The 20,093-nt window shown below is 54.5% G+C and overlaps 4 protein-coding genes and 1 pseudogene across 5 annotated transcripts, besides 1 other annotated feature; 2 read left to right on the top strand and 3 right to left on the bottom strand.

Annotated features, from left to right (window-relative positions):
- Positions 1–434: 434 nt before the first annotated feature.
- NCS57_00267300 (uncharacterized protein) lies at positions 435–2,132 on the bottom strand (the record flags this gene model as incomplete). The annotated part of the gene is made up of 4 exons (XM_053052698.1): positions 435–887; positions 938–1,207; positions 1,264–1,555; positions 1,912–2,132. 4 exons carry the CDS (start codon positions 2,130–2,132, stop codon positions 435–437), a joined length of 1,236 nt encoding a protein of 411 aa, XP_052917944.1.
- Positions 2,133–4,563: 2,431 nt separating this feature from the next.
- On the top strand, positions 4,564–6,637 carry NCS57_00267400 (NADPH-dependent diflavin oxidoreductase 1; the record flags this gene model as incomplete). The annotated part of the gene is made up of 4 exons (XM_053052699.1): positions 4,564–4,797; positions 4,864–5,039; positions 5,090–5,188; positions 5,242–6,637. The coding sequence occupies exons 1-4, from the start codon at positions 4,657–4,659 to the stop codon at positions 6,635–6,637; spliced, it is 1,812 nt and encodes a 603-aa protein (XP_052917945.1). The 5' UTR covers positions 4,564–4,656.
- Positions 6,638–6,957: 320 nt separating this feature from the next.
- On the bottom strand, positions 6,958–9,732 carry NCS57_00267500 (annotated as a pseudogene). The gene is made up of 3 exons: positions 9,450–9,732; positions 8,990–9,346; positions 6,958–8,939 (listed from the first exon to the last, which is right to left on the bottom strand).
- Positions 6,958–9,732: a sequence feature.
- A 2,735-nt stretch (positions 9,733–12,467) lies between these two features.
- Positions 12,468–14,999, top strand: NCS57_00267600 (uncharacterized protein; the record flags this gene model as incomplete). Its single annotated transcript, XM_053052700.1, has 2 exons — positions 12,468–12,543; positions 12,613–14,999. The coding sequence occupies 2 exons, from the start codon at positions 12,468–12,470 to the stop codon at positions 14,997–14,999; spliced, it is 2,463 nt and encodes an 820-aa protein (XP_052917946.1).
- A 782-nt stretch (positions 15,000–15,781) lies between these two features.
- NCS57_00267700 (F-box domain-containing protein) lies at positions 15,782–19,210 on the bottom strand (the record flags this gene model as incomplete). The annotated part of the gene is made up of 2 exons (XM_053052701.1): positions 15,782–18,759; positions 18,820–19,210. The coding sequence occupies 2 exons, from the start codon at positions 19,208–19,210 to the stop codon at positions 15,782–15,784; spliced, it is 3,369 nt and encodes a 1,122-aa protein (XP_052917947.1).
- Between the last annotated feature and the right edge of the window lie 883 nt (positions 19,211–20,093).

Consider the following 20,093-nt stretch of genomic DNA (forward strand, 5'->3'; position numbering starts at 1 on the left):
CCACCAGCATTACAATCATCTTGTTTCATCAAAAAAACGCCCTGTTTAATAAATGCGCCGAGCTTTTCTCTCCCTCGAGCCGCCTCCGGCGTAAACTAGTGTACATCCCAGCAGAAGAGTGATGGAGAAAAGGGTGATACAAATACATGAATGAGGGCCTGCGAACTTTTGCGTTCCGATTATGGAGATATTAAGTGTTTTGAGAAAAGAGAACAAGGTTGACAAGAAAACACCATCCCGAGATTTCATCAGAGTTCGAATAGCTCTTGGTTACGTCCCAGTCAAGGTGTTGAGTAATCCCCTTTGTTTCTTTTCATCTCTGTAGCGAGAATCTACCGTAAGAGAAATCGTTGAAATCGCGTGCCAAATCGTAAGAGTGATCATCGTGGCATGAACAAATCTTCATACCCGTGAGACTCGCGTCAGGCCCAGACTTAGGCAGTGGTGACGGGAGTGGTGGTAGCGGCGGCAGGGGCAGCAGCGGGAGCCGCAGCCTCAGTCTTCTTCTCAGCAGCAGCCGGGGCGGCAGCAGGAGTAGCAGCAGGGGCGGCAGCGGGAGCCGAGGCACCAGCAGCGGGAGCAGCCTCAGTAGCAGTGGCAGCCTCCTTCTGGCCGTTGACAGCACCGCCATCGTGGTGGTCATCATCGGTCTTGTCGGGGCTGTCAATAGCAACCTTGACGGCAATCTCACGACCCTCAATCTCCTTTCCGTTCATCTCAGAAACAGCCTTCTGCTGAAGCTCCTCAGAGGCCAGAGTGACGAAGCCGAAGCCACGGCCCTTGCGAGCCTCACCGCGAGCCTGAAGCTTCTTGATCATGAATCGGGGGATGGGTCGGAGAGCGATCTTGGCAGAAGAGGGCTCGTAAGCCTTGAAGAGCTCAATGAGCTGTTGACAAAGTTAGCAGATACTCATCTCACAGCTCAGGGGTTACTGACCTTCTCCTCGGTCAGGTCATAAGGCAGGTTGGCGACCATGACCTTGGTCTTGGAAGGAATTCCATCAGCGGGAGGGCCACGCTCGCGGCGCTCGCGCTGAGGTCGAGCTTGAGTCTTGGTCTTGGTACTGTCGTCAGTGTTGATCTTGTTTGTGATGTCGGTCAAAGGTTGAACCTCAGTGGTGGTAGGAGCAGCGACTGCGGCGGCAGCATCCTCGGTAGCAGCAACGGCCTCGGTAGCCTCACCCTCCTTCTTCTCACCGGCGCCCTCCTGCGTATTGGTCAATAAAAGTTTCAGAGGGGCTACATCTTTCGATTGTGACTCACACGTCCAGCGCGGGCGCCGCGACCACCACGACCACGGCCTCGGCCACGGCCACGTCCCGAAGCACGGCGACGAGATCCCTCAGCGCCGGAACCCTCTCCGTTGGCGCCCTCGGTCTTCTCACCAGCGGGCTCGGGCTTGCGAGCGAGCTGGACGGAAACCTTGCGCTCGAGGATCTCCTTGCCGGAGAGCTCCTCGATGGCACGCTCGGCCTCAGTAGGGGTGGAGAGGTCGACAAAGGCGTAGCCGACAGGGCGGTCGGTGCGAGGGTTCTTTGGGATCGAGACAGACTCACTAGAGAGACGTCAGTAAATGCTTGGCGTTCGCCATGAGGTGATGGTGCGGTGGCAGTAGATGGACGTCAGGCCCGTGCAGCCAACAGGGACAAGCCCAGTTTGCGCGGCGCCTTCCCAGTTGTGAACCGTCCAGATGCGACGTAGAAGTCGAGGCCTCCTGATGTGGTGGTGGTTCTGGGGCGTGCTTGCCGACATTCGTCGTCGTCTGATGTCCAGGGAAGGAGCGCATCGCGATGGCAGAGAGACACGTGTCTCCAGCGGGGTACTCGAATGTCGAGCTCAAAGGGCGGCGAGAAGGGGGACAAAAGGCTCGAGGGATGGGAGGCGAGATGATCAAGAGAAGAGGGAACTCACACAAGATAGCTCTTGAAGAAGTCCTTCAACTCCCCCTCAGTTGTCGCATAGGCCAGGTTGCCGATGTAGAGGCGGCGGCCCTCAGCAGCGCTGGCCGAGGCGGCCTCGTTGGCGGCCGTCTTGTCATCGGCAGGCTTGCTGGTAGAGGTATTGCTCAGAGTGTTTGCGACGTCATTAACGGCAGCATCCAGGTTGTTGGTGGTGTTGGCGGTGGTAGTCATGATGGCGGCTGGTGGATGAAGGTTGTGGTTAGGTTGAGTATGACGTTCGGAACTTGGGGACCTGTGGTGGAGGAGCGTTCGAGAACGAGGGCTGCAGGTTGGACAGGTTCAACTCTGGTGCAATAAGGAGGAGTTTGATCAGGGTAGCTTGGTGCCCTAGAAACGGGGGTTGGGGATTAGACAGACGACGGTGCGTTGCGCGGAGACACAAGTGAACTGGAGTTGTGATGGGGAAGAAGAGAAAGGGAGGAGAGAGAGCGATAGGAGCCGCGCGAATCTTGAAATATTTTTTCGGATTTGGGCTTGGGGGAGGGAGGAAGGGGCGTGTTGAGCATGGGGTTGGGTCGGTCAGGTCAGGGGGGTGGGAGGGAAGGCGTGAGCGAGCACTCAGCAGGCAAGATGTGGAAAGTGGGAAAGTGGCCAGGGCTGGGGGAGACGGGCAGGTGCGACGAGTGGAGGAGGGCTGCGGGTACACGACACGAGGAAGGTACTCGAGGGGGGATCGTGATTAGGCGGTGTCTGCACGTTGCGGTCAAGGAACTGAGGTACTGTCCACCACTGAATGGGTATCAGATACATGGAAGCTCCCAGAGAGCTGTGTGCGTTGTGGATTCCCTCCCGCTTGGTGGTCCCGGCACACCTGAGGCTGCTTCCTGCTGGGGGAGTTCTCGATCAAGTCACGAATGGCAGGACGTACCTAGAGATGAGGCGAGGCGGTCGCTTCGAGGAGGATGTCGATGATTCAGAGACGCAGAGTGTAGCAGAGGGGCAGAGTTGAAGAGAAGACGGTCTCCTGATTTGTTTTTGGACTTGTTGACGGCTGTGAATTTGTGCCAGTTCATGTAGGTATTAGGGCCTGGCGTGTGGGTGTGCGGGCCTGCATGTGCGTCACGACCTTGTATACTGTATCGGTCAGGTCTGTGGCATAGCATTGTAGATGGACATCTGTCATTCAAAGTTTAACATGAATAGGGGAGCGTTTGAGTGACTCGTGACTTGGTGTATACATTGTCATCTATAGGAACACCAACACCGCCGGGGAACGGCAAACAAGCCAAGCTGCGCAATGGATACTATTGTAGTTGACCGCTGGTTCAACGTTGTTCTCAGATGGACACCTGTGGGGGCGTGTTGTTGACAGGCTTGGCACCTCAGCTGTAGTTTCGGCGTGTGTCATCGGTCACCAGCCATCACGACATCAACAGCAAACGGTTGCCGTGCCGTGCTGCGATGCGCTGTGATGCAGGTCTTGCCATCCATCCATCCATCCATGTTTGACTTACACGGGGCTGAAGAACAGTCGTCAACCTCGTTCGCCTGTCCCGCAACTCACGTTGATGCGTTTATGCACGACACGGGCAGCTACTCCAATTAGAGCAAGTCTGTTTTCACCTTTATTTGGAAACCTGGCCTCAGGGCTGCCTCATTGGGAAACGAGAGAAATGCAAACGCGTTGTATCCCGTTGGCATGGAGAAAAGTACGGACAGAAGCCAGCAAAATGCATGATATCGTTGCAATACTCCTGACTGGGCGCCTGAAGGGCCGAAATTGCTTCTCGTCCTGGATAATTTCACAGCTGATTGAATCTCCCGTATCTCTGGAGGTTGTCTCCCCCCCTGACAAGGCCAGCTCGCCCTCCCCGACCCCGACCCCGATGAATAGGGGGTTTGCTGGGACACTGCCCCAGGCCAGGACCTTAATGGGAGCTCCCCCTCCACCAATAAATAAACGAGATGAGTGAGCTGCTATTCTTGCACATCCACGCCCATGCCCGACAGCTCGGATGCAACGGGCCAGGATACCGGTAGGTACAGTAGGATGCCAGGTCCCGGGAAAAGAAAAGCCAAGTCCTCGAGGCAGTGGAAGCTCCACCGCGACTCGGGGGAACGAGGCTTCTAGAACGAGGCCGCTGTCAGTGCACTTAGCACCCCCTGTGGCTTGCACCTTCAAGGCTCCAGGGCCCTGGTCAAACCGGCATCATGGAGCAACCGTCCTTCTGTGGCGCCTCCACCTCGATGGGATTCCGGGGATTAAAGAAGCGGATGAGTGTGTGCGTGCATGAGGCTCTCAATCATGATGGGAAATGGGCGGCATGGGATCAGGTGAAATGCGGTCTGCTACACCGCAAACAGAGGCCAGTGATGGACCTGGGGCCCTTGGCTGCAATTTCACCAAACGACTGATTCTACTGACCGAGTCTGTACAATCCCCCAGCACAATTGCTTTTCACAGCCCAACTCTTGAATACACCCCTTCCCCCAACATCGTCAATGTGCAACAAACAGTGGCTGATTCATCAAGCTTTGCCGAGCGAGCAGCAGCCCGATTGATAAGATCCGACCCGACGCAGGTCAGGTCTCTCACACACGGGCCCCGCCATCGGACATGGAACTAAACGGGCGCTAACCAAGAAACCTTCAATCTTCAACTGCGAAAGCGGAACCTGCCTTGAAGCCCCCCTGCTTTCCCCATTCCTTCAACTCGAGTCCAGCCGAGTCTCAGCAGCAGAAGCAGCAGTTCGCCATGGCCGTTCAGGACAGGACCGTGCTCATCCTCTACGGGTCAGAGACTGGCAATGCCCAGGACATGGCCGAGGAGCTCGGGCGAGTCTGCCAGAGGCTCCACTTCAAGAGCCGAGTTGAAGAGCTGGACGCGGTAGATCTGGTAGGTCGCCTCGCCATAAGCAGCCAGCCCAGCATCCTAGTCACTGACGAATACCTTGTTGTGTAGAATGCCCTCTTGCAGCATAGGTTTGTGATATTCGTCATATCAACCACTGGTCAGGGCGATATGCCACACAACTCGCTCCTCTTCTGGAAGAGACTGCTGCGCAAGAAGCTTTCCCCAGGGTGTCTGTCTTCTGTTCAGTACACAACCTTTGGTCTGGGCGATAGCACTTATCTCAAGTTTGTGTCCCCGTAAATACTACTTTGTGACACCGGCTTACACCTCTCAGGTTCAACTGGGCAGCCCGCAAACTGAACAGGCGCTTGGAGCAGCTTGGCGCTACTACTTTCATTGAATCCTTTGAGGCTGATGAACAATTTCCCGATGGGTGAGTTTACTTATTGAAACTCGCTTCACACACATCTCACTGATGCTGTTTAGCATTGACGGCAGCTTTGTTCGCTGGTCCGAAACCCTCTCCAAACACCTCCTGGAGCACCACCCTCCACCATTTGGTCTCAAGCCCATCCCCGACAATGTTATCCTCCCTCCCAAATGGTCTCTTAGCAATGCCTTGGAAAATGGCCAAGTTGCCAACGGTCACTCTTCTCCCCAACTCTCAGAGTTACCTCCCGCCTCACTTCTCCCCATCCCCAACGGCTGGACCGCCACCCTAGCCGACAACGTGAGACTCACACCGGAAACCCACTGGCAGGATGTTCGACTCGTCTCCTTCGACATACCCAGGCGGGATGGGGTCAAGCTCCAGTGTAATCCAGGGGATTGCCTCACCATCTACCCCAAGAACTTCCCCCAAGACGCTCAGAAGCTCATCACCCTCATGGGTTGGGATGACATCGCCGACAAGCCCCTCGACCTATCCCTCTGCGACTCCCTCCCGCAGAACCTCTACATAGACCCCAAGTGCACACTAAGGGAGATTATTCTCAACAACATTGACTTCACCGCCATCCCTCGGAGGTCCTTCCTAAAGAGCATGTCCTACTTCTCCACCAACCCCGACCACAAGGAGCGTCTCCTCGAGTTCACAATGACCGAGTATCTCGATGAGTATTTTGACTATGCCACGCGATCTAGGCGGTCGATCCTCGAGGTCCTTGAAGAGTTCACGTCGGTCAAGCTCCCGGCTGAGCGCATCCTCGACATCTTCCCCCTTATTCGCGGCCGGGACTTTAGTATCGCCAATGGCGGTGTGAAACTAAACCATCCAACAGATGAGGATGTCACACGCGTTGAGCTCCTCGTTGCCCTGGTCAAGTACCGCACAATCCTCCGCAAACCTCGCCAAGGCCTCTGCTCTCGCTACTTGGAGAACCTCCCTGCGGGTTCCTCCCTAACCATCACCCACAAGCCTGTCTTGTCCCCCATCCACGGTCCGCAAAACGCCCGGCGTCCTCTCGTTGCTATCGCTACCGGCACCGGCCTTGCCCCCATCCGGGCTCTCATCCATGAACGCTTGACCCACCCCTCGCGAGCGCCCATGCACCTTTTCTTCGGCAACCGAAACCGCGATGCCGACTACTTCTTCCATGACGAATGGGACGCTGCAGAGCGTGATGGGAACCTCGACGTGTTTCTTGCCTTTTCGCGGGACCAACGAACCAAGATTTACGTCCAGGACAGACTACGTGATGAGGCGAAGCGCCTGGAGGGGCCCATAATGGACAATGGCATCTTCTGCGTCTGTGGCGGCTCAACCAAGATGGCAGATGCAGCAAAGAGGGCGGTCTTTGAGCCCTTCTCTGAGGGCTCGGATGATGCCGAGGAACGCAAAAATGTGCTGTCTTCGTTGACATGGTGGCAAGAGATCTGGTAGATGATGATAATGGATAACGAACAATAGACGATAGATGACTTTTTTGATATGGACATAACAGTCTTGAATAGAAAGCTAAAAACTATCACATCATTCTATTTGATATCATATTAAAACATGTGCTCGCTCATACATATGAACATAGGGAATGACGACGAGTAACCACCACAGGCACTCGTACCTTTTTTGAATAACAATTCAAGAATGCCCACAGACGCCATAGCTCAAAACCAATTCTATGGCCTACCCAGTACCACCTAATGTAAAAAAACACCAGAAGATAGCTCCAGGCTATATCATGAGACATCCACACCAAAATATCATCGCTCTTCCTCCCAGCTGTACCGTCTCTCAGCCAATTGCGGGACGTGGACCAGCTCACTTCCCCCGTCGATGCGCTCTTGGCTACGAGGCGTATCGGGCTCAGCTGTTTGACTCATGCTGGACAATCGCATAGACTGTGCCTGAGTAGATGACCCGTTTGTCGTTCGTTTCACCTGCCCGGCCACTGCTCCTTGTCTTCGCTCCTCCTCCTCCACCGTAAAGTTGCTGCCCAAACTATCCACGGTGCCCTCATCGTCCGGTGTGGCGTTGATAACATCATCAGCCTGGTGGCTTTGATCTAGTGTGATTCGAGGCGTATCGTGTCTGGAAAAGCGAGCATTTCCGGGCAGCGGCCCTAGGAATACCACCTTGGACGGGTCAATCGGTGTCCTTTGCACCGTTTGAGGTCGCGGTACACTCAATGAGGTGTTTGATGCCGAGAATGATTCAACTCCAGAATTAGGCCGCCTCGTTACTGTGGAGCCATTGGTCTGGCCGTCTGAAGATGGGGGGAAAGGTGAGTTGGGTGAGGTGCTTCCGTCATGAGTAGGTGAGACGGGATAGGTGGCCGTCATCGGAGAGGCCACGGTGAGGGGGCGGCCAGTTGCATCGAATCCAGGAGTCATAGGAGACGGCAAGGGTATCGAATTTGGATTTGAGTTGCCTTCTTGACCCGTTCCTGTCGAAGGAGTTGGTGAGCGTTGCAACGCACGCGGTTGGGCGTTTGCCGGGTTTGGTTGATAGATGGCCTTCTCTGGAGGCAACACGGTTCCGTCGGTAGGAGGTGTATACGCTGGGACAGGGCCTTGTAGCTGTCTGTCAAGCTTCCGCCTTGCCACCTCATATGCGGATATGCCTTGCGAGCTGTCTGTGCCCAGTTCCGTATCTCCATTCCATGAGGTACCGTCATCTCCGTCAAGTTCCGCCGGCGGTATCGGAGCTGGCATCTCGTATATTTGTGTGTTGGGGGCTTCGGATATCTTTTCGTTCTCCTTCCCGTCCTTGGGGGTCTGATGCTCCGAGTTGCCCCGTCGAGTTAGTTTAGAGAGTAGTTGCATAATAGGTGACCTCGGAGATCGAGTCACTGGACTGGCAGCCAAGTTCTTGTCGTCTTCCGAAGAAGGAGCGCTTTCAGCAGAACTCTTTCGTTTGCGACGATAACATAGCCATCCCACCAAGGCCGCCACGCAGGCCACAAACACCCCAGAGCCAGCTCCAATCCCTGCAATCGCACCCTTAGAAAGTCCATTTCGCGAGTTACCTAAGAAAGGTGGTGGGTAAGGACTGCTATTGGGCTGTCCAATGGCGACCAACTCGGGGTCGGATGATGAGTCCTCGGGGAAGAGGGCCTGGTGTATTGAAAAGATTCCCTCGTCGTATTTGGTGATGAGGTATGACTCCTGCAAGAATGACCGGCCGAGGATATAAGTGGTGCTGTTATGTGCCTTCCGAAGCATGAAATAAGGGACCGCAGGTTCGCCATACTTGATCGTCTCTTCCATAAAAGGGTACTGAAGAAGGCCGACAAAGGCTCTCAATGGCAACGTAATGTTGACAACGCCAGAGACGTTATAAGGATCGCCAAAGTTGTCGTTGTTGTCGAAGCTGGACAGTACAAAGGTGAGAGACAAGTTATCTGCCTTCGAGTACTCGCGGTATTGCTCGTTGCTAATGAGGTAAAGGTCAAAGGTGCTGTTGTATGTGAGGTTAAGCGCTGCCGCGAACTGATCGCAGACATCATCCGGGAGCCATAAATAGGGAGTGCTACTGTCAAAAATAGCATCGAACGACGTTTCCCACTCCGAGAGCAGCATAGATTCTGAGTCCCAGCTATCCTGGACAACACTGCCATTGATCTCGATACCACGGACGAGAGTTCGCTCCATGCTATCTGGTTGAGACAAGGTGAAGTCGGCATTGTGCGATTTGAATCTCGACGGCTCATAGCCTCCGAGTGTCAACGAGACGGGAGCGTTTCCTGCGTAGTTAGCCTCTGGAGTCAACAGACGAAGGGCATGTGATGCATACTGTAATGCGCACCGGCTGTATAACCGAAGCTGTAACTGGGAATCCAGCCATAATCCTTGACTGCTTGGGTCAATGGCGACTCTGCAACTGTTCCGTTAAAGTTGCCCTGCGTGATTCCTAAGCCAAAGAGTCCGTTGAGATAACTAGTGGTGTTGACGGCAGCCATGAGGACCCCATCCATCGAATATGGCACCGAGCTGGTAGAACTTTGCGTGGTGATTCGGTCGCGACCATACTCGCCGTTCCCCCCGTACCCTAGGTAACTGAGTCCCAGCTCCCAGGTTCCCAACGATTGCCAATCGCTGGATTCCTCGGGCTCATAAATGCCGCCCCGAGCAGCACTACAATGAGGCTCCCCTATGGAATTATTAGCACGGTAATGTCGCCGAGGTTCGGCCAGGTCCTCTTTGTTGAAATCAAAGGAGAAACGTCGAGGTAACCATGGGCCGGGCAGACATACGAGGTAAACATCCTCCTGATCCAACAGCCCAAAATTCCGAAAGAGCTGTGCTCACAAGAACATCAACAGCCTGTGAGTTTGAGCCCAGTGAAAAGGAAATAGTTGACCAGTTGCCGTCGATTCCTTTCCTAGTTGAGAAAGTCAGACGTTGATGTCGAGTGAATTTGACAGGGGACTTGCCATTGACTGGGAGATAATAGGAGCGGCGCTGGATCACCAGCTTGGGCTCCAGCGACGAGAAGGAGAGACGATCCAAGGATAGCTGTCCACATCTTGAGACCGACTGACACGATGTGAAATTTCGAAGTGGTTAACCTCAACGGCGAGGCTTCTGCTCGTCCAGGGCCAGGCAGGTATTCTCTTCAAATCTCTGGGTGGACAACGGCGATGATGTGACAGCGACCGCAACGCGCTGTCGGGGGGGCCGTTTCACGCCGTTTTGGGTCCGCATACAGGATCGAAGGATCTACCTAGCCATGGGCTTTTCAAAGGTCCGAAGCCGCTGGATGTACGTTGAAGCAAGAGAGCGGGGATGGGAGGTGATTCACGCGGCTCTCATGAGATAGGGACATCGACTTCTCTGCGCGAGATGGCAGAGTGAGACGACCGACGGAGCCAAAAAGTTCGACGCGCCACTCCCTGAAGAAAAGCCACAGGGCGCAGAGTTGCTACACCCATCTTGGCGTGTCCTAGCTTGGCCCTGGCCCATCTTACAGGGCCTCAAATGTCTTAGGTCTTGTGGCGGGAGGAGCGGAGCCCAGTTCGTCACCCTGACTCGCCGACGCCGAGCTGGGCCTGTCGAAGTTGCAAGGATACCCACCACCGACACATGGTCCTCCGCTTCTAGTGGATTTCGGTTCAAGCTGAGAGGAGGGAATGGCCTTACAAGCATCCGTCGTCCTTCCAGTCAACAGGGAACGGAGCCCTAGATCATCAGGCTCCCCGGTTTCTTCAGCCTTGGGGCTGAGAGGATGGCAGGCGGGTCGAAGAAATCACCGCCGCTCTTCCCATACAATTTTGGTGCTGGTACCGGCGGTGTTTTTTTCGACCTGCCTGGATGCATGCATGGTGCTTGCAGAAGCATGGGGAGGATCTCTGGACCGCATTCTAGATGCTGTATGTCGTGCGGCACAGGAGAGTTGGAGAAGGAAGGTGACTCGCTTGCGAGAAAAGGGTCCAAGGCGGCAGGCAATCTGCAGGATTGTATCGAACTTCAAAGATGAAAAGAAGTGAATTCTTTGCGGCCAACTTTTCAACTCCAAGTTTCGGAAGCTGATCAATAGTCTCAGATGGTCCGACATGAAATGCAATAACTCTACCACTGTCAGTCGTCCAACCTCGACGGAACCCACCATGACAGACCGAGGCCGTGACCCCGATTCCTCCTTCGCCACCAATGCAGCTGAAAAGTTCCTTCAGTAGCGCAGATAACGAAGACGGTGAATATCCAAGCCCCGGAATGAGATCATTGGAGACGATTAGTTGGAAGCACCAGTATCCGCAGCCAACAACCGTAATTTTAACCTAGTCCAACCTCGATCACCCCTGAAGACGTTGTGCCTCGAATCTCCCACGTAGGATATCGATCTGTACGATAATAAGACGATAGCCGGGAATTGAGGACCAGGTCCAGCGGATGCACATATCCCTGACATTGGAGTTGTCCTCGTGATCCGAGAGCTGCTGTCCACGGGCTCGAGTCACGGAATCAACCAACAAGACAACTGGTGGTGAAGCCATCATCTCACGACTCCACAACACCTGGGGATCGACAGTAGGCGCTAACAATTCGCTAAGATTCATCTCCCCTTTCTTGCTTTAGGGAGGATTCTGTCGACATTAGCCTTGAGTGCGTGCGCTGCACTTGTCGCGCTTGTTTTCAAGTCCTGATCTGATTTTGATGTTCAGTTAATCAGACAACGGCAGTTCTTTTCAGCCCGCACAATCGATGTCCTGATTTCCGAGCTGAGTGTCTTAAACATTGTTCCACGGGCTGTCGAGATGTATTGAACTTTTGAGTGACAGCGATGCAGTCTCGGTGAACATTGGACAGGCACCGTCGTTAGAGCTTACGTGTGCCATCTCCTATCAAAGCCCGCGTGCCTGAACGGTCCGATGAGGCAGAGCGAATGATATTTCAGAGGTCGAGTCGGTTGAAGAGAATACTCAAGCCAAGAGATCAAAAGGCTGAGTGAGGGAGGTGCTGGTTTGCCAAGAAGGATCACCCTGGTCCAACACTGGGCTGGTCCAACCTTGTGGGTTCATCCCCAGTACAGCGGAGGTTGGAACCCAGGAGTTGGGATGCAGAACCGGGAGAGAAGGTTGAACATGGCTTTCGGAGTAATTGAACCATTGAAACACGTCTTTCGGGTCTGATGGGCATATCGGAGGGCTTCACCCACGCGGGTTGTACACTCCCGCAGCGCCTCTGCTCTAGACCAGTCCATCATGGCTCTCTGTGGGTGTCCTCCGACCGACCGCAGAGATGCGCCGCTGGTGCTGGTGTCGGTGTGTGGGTGTCACATCCCGAGAGAATGAACACTAGACACTCTCGGCCTCCATGGCAGGATGAAACAGTGCAAGGAGGCCCTGGCTCCAGCGACAGGACGGCCCCAGTTCCTTTGTGGTAGTAGCCCCAGTCGCTTGGCCTGGGCGGGGGCGCATTGTCGCCTGTGCCGTGGCCGATAAACCCATGCCAGGTTGCGCTAGAGCTTGGCCGTTCAATCGGTGGTGGGTTGGGACAGTAGCGTGCCGGCTGGTTCATTAACGTTCAAGCCCTCGCCATCTTGTTCTGGCTTTGGTTCATCTTTCCATGCTCTCTCGACGACGTCAAGGCCAGGCTTGGTCAGACCTCGTTCGGCCTCTACAGAGATCAACAAGTTGATGTCGAGACGAATACCTACCTCCTCAGACTTGGCCTCATCACTCGCTTAAGAGGCCTGCCTGTCGTTCGTTCGTTCGTTCGTTTTCGGTTCGATGGCTCACTGGCGCCTGACGTGCTAGGCGAAAAGATCCAGCATGCATCTACACACGGTCGCGTTGCTCTCGATCGCAGCGCTCGTGCATTCCGTCGATGGAATTGTCGTGCGTCGAGGTGAGTTTTATTAGTTGTGATTGATGATGGAGAGGGGGAATACGAATTCATGCTAAAAATCACCCTCAGACGCCGTGAACCGTGAGGCGGCACCTGCGCGATTCCCCTTAATCAACAGCACCACAGTCGCGACTTCCTCAGGCGGCACCAGCACTCGCTTACTTACACCATCAACCTCGGCACTGGAAACCACCACTTCCAGGCTATCTTCTTTCACCTCCAGCCTCACCACTGAAGCTGCCAAGTCAGTTTCTTTAAAAAATCCTCTGACAGCTGGACACAAGGACCAGACCAAATCTTCCTCTGGCCCGTCGGCACAGCCTCCCATCGGCACCAAAGTTATTAGTGTGCCCAACGATCACTCGTTTTCGAAGCATCATTCGGCTTCATTCACTGCAATTCCGGCCAAAGCTCCTCCTTCAGCGGCCAACCAAGCCCCAGATACAGGGGCATCTCCCGACAATTCCAGGGGTTCGGCGGACAGGGCCAGGCCTCAACAAGCGTCTGATCACTCCCTTCCCACCGCAGCTGTCGAGCCGGGGAACAATGCCAGGCCTGCGCCTGAAGCGGCCTCAACGGCCTCAGCACCCTCACGAGGCAGGGTGAGGACTAAACACGCTCCCGATTTCTCGTTCCCGACTACATCCGCTCTCAACAAGACCAAGTCATCCACTTCAAGCACCAATGGATGGTATGGTACCACCATTACTTTCAAGGGGAACGGCACCTTCACTGCGGTACCTGCAATCTCTTCAACGCCTTGCACCAGCCTAGGAGAGGATGAGCCCGTCACCGTCTTCTCCATCGTCTATACAGCTACGACAACATTGTACGGCAACTACAGTGACTACACGGCACCTTATCCCGCCATCAACACCCCCAACTACTGTACCACAAGTTCTGAAGCGCTTGGCGAGGAAGAACCTACATCTGCCCCCAAGCCTGGGCAACCACCGCCACCGAAATCATCGGGAGGATTCGGTGTAACCACCAAGCGACCTGGACAGCCAGTGGAAACCTTTTCATCCTCTAGGAGGACTGTCACCTTTGTCACCACTGACAAGAATCCTGCCGTCGTTGTTACTTCAAAACCACCTCCACGCTTCAACCAACCCACTCAGGGAGTCAATGGGCTCCCGGTAAGTAGGAAACAGATGGCCCGTCCCTCTAATATGCCTCAGGATGGAAATCATGGCCAACCTGGGGGGGATAACCAAGATGCGAGACCCCAGCAACGGCCTGAATCACAGCCGCAACAACGGCCCCAATCGCAGCCCCAATCGCAGTCTCAACCACAGCCTCAACCCCAACCCCAACCCCAACCGCAGGTAGAGTCGCCAAGAACCTTCAGCGTGACTGCCAGAGGTCCAGAAGTCATTATCAACGACCACACCTTTTCAGACCTGAAGCCAGGCCAAACAACAACGGCGACAGCAGACCATGGAACATTTACTATTTTCCCCTCCAAGGTTGTCGGCGAAGGGGCAACGGTCAAGAAACCACAACCTTTGGGGAGCGTCGTCTCGGCTGCCACTCCTACCAAGGCCACAATCGGTGGAGTACCTGTTGTTGTTTCGGGGTCAGAGGCTGTCGTCGGCAGCACGACATTCAAGCTGCCTTTTGTCGGTATGTCGACGAGGATCGAGGTTCCTGTGGCTGGTGCCACTGCGACAGTAGAAGAACGGCCGGTCTCCATTGTGCCGGGTACAATCGTGGTGGATGACGAGACGCTCACCTACCGCGCAGTCGGTGCACCCCAGACGGATGTTATCATACAGGGAGGCGAAATGGTCACTGCGTCCGGAGTGTCTATCTACGTCTTTCGTTCTACAACCCTCACATACGGACCAGGCATACCAGCGACAACCCAGGTCGTCGACGACGACACCATTACCATTGGCCCTTCCGGTGTTATTGTTGAGGCAACCACTCTTGGTGGTGCTAATGCCAAAGCCACTGATACCAAATACCAAATCGTGGGCGGTGCCACCATCACAAAGGTCAGCCCTTCATGGGTAATAATCGACGGGACAACCTTCACAGCTGGGCCTGGCGCCAAGAGTACCACGAAAGTGATTGGCGGCGAGACCATCACCATCGGTCCTAGCGGCATCGCCATTTCTACTACACTTACAGTCCGATACCCATTTGGAGCTTCAACTGTGACTACGATCAAGGCCACGGCAACAGGAACAGGAACAGACAGCCTGCCTACCGAGACTGGAAGTGCCAACAAGAAGGCGAAGAAGAAGGGTAGCAGCGAAGACGAGGAGGACGATGAGGATGATGATGAGGACGAGGATGAAGATGAGAAGGACAAGAGTAAGGACAAAGACAAAGGGAAGGGGAAGGATGATGACAGCGGTGCGGCTTCTCAACGGTTTGGCCTCACTGGGGGAATGACTGGGTTCTGCATAGCGATTGGCGTTTGGACTTGGATTTGGATTTGGATTTAATATGGGCCAAAATGGCTTGGATGGGTGGCATCTTGAATGGAAACCCAGGTTAAGGGGCACATGTCAGGGGTACTACGGATGGTACGGGAAAGACTGGCTCTGGTTGGGCATGTAGGTTTACGATATGACGAATACCTGGCAAACGGGGCTCTTGGAAATACGAGCCATAAGCACATGGAAACCGCAAGATGCGGGATATTGTACTGTACCATAGTAATGTATTATCTTGAGACTTGAACCGAGATCATATGACCATGATGTCTCATCCTATCACCGCCTTGCCTGGATTGAGCTGGCATTCCCCTCCCTATTCATAGCCCAAACACAAACTCTGGATCATCCAACCCGAGCCGTCCCGAGGCATTCTTCGTCCTCGAGTGTGCCTGGCAGGAATGATCGACACGAGGATACGAGCGGGGGCGTTCGCGGCATGACGACGCGTCACGGCTGGTGATTTGAGACTTGCATCCGTTTGGTGCTGACAGGGGGGAACAAGGTTCAGCTGTCTGTGGCCGTGATGGTGGTTGTTTCGACGTCGGTGGTTGCGAGATGTCGACAGATCACATGTCGCTGGTGGAACGAGGACAAGAATAAGAGATTGTTGCAACGGTTCAGGTAAATGTATAACTATGGTTCTAAAGGGTGCCATGGAGAGGCCGAGAAGTAAAGTAAGATAATCGGATGCTTGCAAAAGAGTCCGATATGGGTATCAGACTCATCGGCAGCAAGAAGTGAAAAGTTCGAAACGCAAACGCAAGCACACACAGATCTCTCGGCGAGCATTACCACCTCTGCACCCCTTTTCCCTTCCCAACACCCTCCGTCTCCAGAGGCGGGAACTCCTCAAACTGAACGCCAAGACCAACATCGGATGGAGCATGGCCTGAATCCTCCATGCTGAGCTTGAGAGCAAGTTCAAGGTCATAGTCGCGCGGCTCGGCGCGGCTGGATGAGCCGCCGGTCTTGGATGCCCCTGGAGAGCTGAGTCCTGAATGTTTGCCCTTCTTGCCGGGTTTGGCCTTGTACGTGAGGGAGAACTCGTAGTCGCCTGAGCTCATTGCTGGTGGTGAGTGGCCATTCTCGTTGACGCCCTCCATGAGCGAGAGACGAATGGCCTGCTGGATCTGCTGCTCATAGTCGTCCTCGTTTTGCATTCTACAAGAATCCTCCCCGGGAGGGGCCGTGGGAGGAGTCATCTCAGTGATGCTCGGCTCAGGGGTGATGGTGTCGACAGTGGTTTCGCTGAAGGTCGATGCAGTGTCAAGACTGGCATCGGCAGCCGAGTCGCTGGTTCGTCGTTGTTCCTCGAGGAATGCCTCTTCAGAGACCATCTGTGCATACCGCAGAGCCTCTTCCTCTGTCAGGTCACCAAGCGCACCAACGCCGAACCGATTTTGCAGGCGTGCCCGCTCCTTGGCCTTTTGCTCGTTCTCAAGTCGTAGTTCAGCCTCCTCAGCGGCGATGAAGTCGGTAACGACTCCGCCCTGGCGGCGGCTGGCCAGACGACCATGGACGTCAGAATGCCTCAGGCGGCGCTTGCGGCCCATACTATGGGCCGCAGAACTATATGCCCAGTATCTCAAGAAAGCGCCAAAGGAAACGACGCCTCGAAGGATTGTTGGATCAGGGTCAAGATAGATGGCGCCAACCGCAGAGTAGCTGGACTCGCGAAGAGAGGGATTCATTGTCATCATGTGTCGAGGAACTCGACCGTTCGACCTCGCGTTGAGGGTCCGAACAGGCTCAAGGGTAGAAGCCAGGGGATCCCAAGCCTGGACAAGCCCGTCACTTCCGCCGTGGACAACATACAACGCTGTTAGTGCCACGCAGGAGACTTCGGGGGACTCGGTCTGAATCTGACGGACTGGGTCGATGCCTGTACCCTTGGTGTTGTCCCTGGCATTCCACACAAGAACAGCACCTGTGTTGGTTCCGATAGCAAACAGACGAGACCTACGACCTGGGATTTCCTCCTCGGCTGTGTAGAGGGGGTCTTCCGCGAGTGTGAGAACCGAAGTATTCGAACGATCCAGGCCAACACTGGTGACTGTAGCATGAAAGTGGCCTTTCAGGTTCATCGGACAGCTATCCCATTCATGGAGATGTAACAATGAGTCTGGCGACGATGCAGAGGCAGGAGAAGCAAGTCCTGGTGATTCTTGCTCAGGGGTCACGATGGTCTCTCCCGGTGCTGTTCCGAAGAGCGATGATTGACTGGCAGCAGGAGGCGCAGGAGGGGCTGGTGCCAGAATGACCGAGGACGACTGAGCCTCCTGAGAAACCAGAGATCGAGTATAGCGTTGAATGTTTGCAGGACGGCCTTCAGCTAGGCCACAGTCGATCACAAAGATGCTCTCGCCTGCACCCTGGCCGTCGTCACTGGCAAAATCAACTTCCAGCTTGCGCTGCATGTCCCATCCCTCACAGACCTTCCTGAAGTGAGCCGGCTTGTGGCGCAGGAACTTCTCAATCTCCCGAGCTTCAGCAGTCAACTGACTCTTGCTCAGGTTCATCGAATTGGAAGGAGATCTAGGCGAGTATGCTCCTCTAATTGCATTCTTGTCCAGATCATCCGGGCGAGCAACGCGTCGCGTAGAGTCGAGGAGGTGCCAGTATACTGAACGACCAGCATACCAAGCATTCTTGGTGATGTCCTCACTCTTTGCCTGGTTCTGTGCGCTGGGTGTCTCAGCCAGGTAGTACACTTCGCCGAGAGCATTCAGAGCAACTGCAAAGATTCTTCCAGCCGTCTTTCGCTTCTGGCTGTAATTGTCATCAACCTTGAGGGAAATGATGGGCACACCAGGGCTAAGAACCCATCGAGCGGTGATTTCTCCAGCCTGATATCGCTGCGGGCCAGAATCACCACCAATAGCGAAGGATGATACGACACCAAGGGTTGAGCCAGTAAGCATCCCGATCATCGAATTGGTGTTTGCAGGCACAGCCTGCGACTTTGCCAGCCAGACGCTACAAATAGCCTCAGACATTTCTGGTATTTTGGGGATATCAGGGTAGGTATCCACGACACCAGAATCACCGCCAAGATACCGTCCACGGTTCTCGTTGGTGCTGCGGAAATAGGCACGGCCTCCTGGGAAGCCTTCACCGGCGAGCAGGCCGTAAGGCTGACTCACATCAAGAACGTTGGGGGTGGCAGCAGGGCCTTCTCCCAGCCCAAATGGCACCAAGTTCGGGACAACCTCGTCAAGCTGCATTGAGCTGAAAGGATCCACGAACCCCCATTTCTCGATTCTTCCGTTGGTGGGATCGCTAATCGATGCGACTCCTAGATCTGCGGCTCCATGGATGGCTCGCGGGGGCTTCTTCCCGTTGGTAAAGACAGCGTGGAGGCTAGATACGAGCCAGGGCAGCTTCGAATTGAAAGTCAAAACTGCGCTGGTTTTCTTTCCAGAGCGGACAGATGCGCCAATACCACCAGAGGCAGCCGAAGCACCAGGCTTGCCGCGCGCAAGACTCCTCATCAGGCGCGTACGGAGCAGGTACTCCTTTCTCCAAGATGCCATGGGCGTGAGACGAGCAAAGTATCGAGACTCGGACTGGATCAAGTCGTGCGAACCATGAGCCCAGATATCCACGTTTGTCTTGACTTCGAGCGCCTCGTGTCCTGGGAAATACCGCAGAAAGGCCATTCTCCAAGCATGTGAGCTGGTGATGAGCGCATAGAAGCGCTTCGATACCAAGGCGATTGCGGCATGGGAATCGGAGTGCAAGTGCGAAAAGATGTGCGTCAAAAGCTCTATAGAAGTCCCAAGTTAGACTTTTTACATTCGATCTTATCAGAGGTATGATAACGCACCATTGGGGAAGTCTGCGAGCTGAACTCCATCAGAAGGTGTCTCTGTGCGCTTGGTGACCTTGAAGCCCAGGGCTTTCTTAGGGGTCGGTGGAGTCATTGCACTCTCATACTCGGAGATGCGATGGCCGGGAGCTGCAGGTCGACCGGCCGATCCATGGCTGAGACTCAGTCTGCGTAGCTCTTCATCGAGCAAGTCGGCGTCGACGTCATGGCCAGAGTCCCGGCGGAGGGCCGAGGCAGAGCGTGGCTCAGGACCACTCGAGTCTCGGGAGAGAGCTCGGCGGAGGCCGCGCGGGTCACGGTGAAGGAGGCCATGCTGGGAGGAAGAGGTGTAAAAGGGATTATCCTGGTGAGTCAGAGGTTCTGGATTCTCGGGAGGCTCTTGTTGCATATAGCTGAAGGCGTGGAACTCGGGGAACAGGGGTGACGACTGTGCAGGGAGTGTTTGCACAGTCTGGGGCGCCGGGGCGATAGAGTTGAAGTGGGTGGATAGATTGATTGGGCGCTACAAGTGTGTGTCGCTGTGAGGAGCTTGGAGTTGACGACGACGAGGGGGGGAAGTTGGTGGTGATGGTTCCAAGTTGGTCTTTTCTGCCGCGCGACGCCGCGTCGAGCTTCTTTGGCTGGGAAATTGCGTTGCCGATGATGAGCCGGCCAGAGAGTCCGTAGAGGTCGTGAGGAGGGGGAGCCAATAGCTGACCACAACAAGACATCGTGTTTCTCTATTTCGAAAAAGCGATCAAGTGACGATTTCTCACGATCGATGCTATGCTCTGATCGGAAAACGTGCTATTCAAGAGTTCCGATTCTTATTCTCGTTCTACTGTGGGCGTTGTCGACTGGCTTGAGTTCGCCGCGTGAGTCATCTAATGGCTGTTATTGAGCCATTACACTACCGACTTAGATTCATCAGCAGTGATGCCTAGCGGAAGAAGATAAAAGACTTTGAACAGGTGCATCTCGAATACCAATTCTTGAATCATTTCACAAACCTTACTGTCAAGTTTGACTTTCATTGCCCTAGAGTACATCTGCCTATCCAGCCGAATGAGACTGAGATCGGATGAAAACATCAACCCTCTATTGTTGTCAGCTTTCTATCGAGATGAGGTTGACCCCAAAGACTTAAATTGTGCGCCTGGACGAAGCTGATGAGTTCTTCTTGAGCCCTGATTCACTGAATGCACCCTGATCTTCACCCCAGTTGAGAGACCTCAAACACATTAACCACAATGATCTCAACGCCGTGCCACAGCAACGTCTTCCGAAACTCA

The sequence above is a fragment of the Fusarium keratoplasticum genome, chromosome 2 (genome assembly GCF_025433545.1).
Source record: "Fusarium keratoplasticum isolate Fu6.1 chromosome 2, whole genome shotgun sequence".
NCBI lineage: Eukaryota > Fungi > Ascomycota > Sordariomycetes > Hypocreales > Nectriaceae > Fusarium > Fusarium keratoplasticum.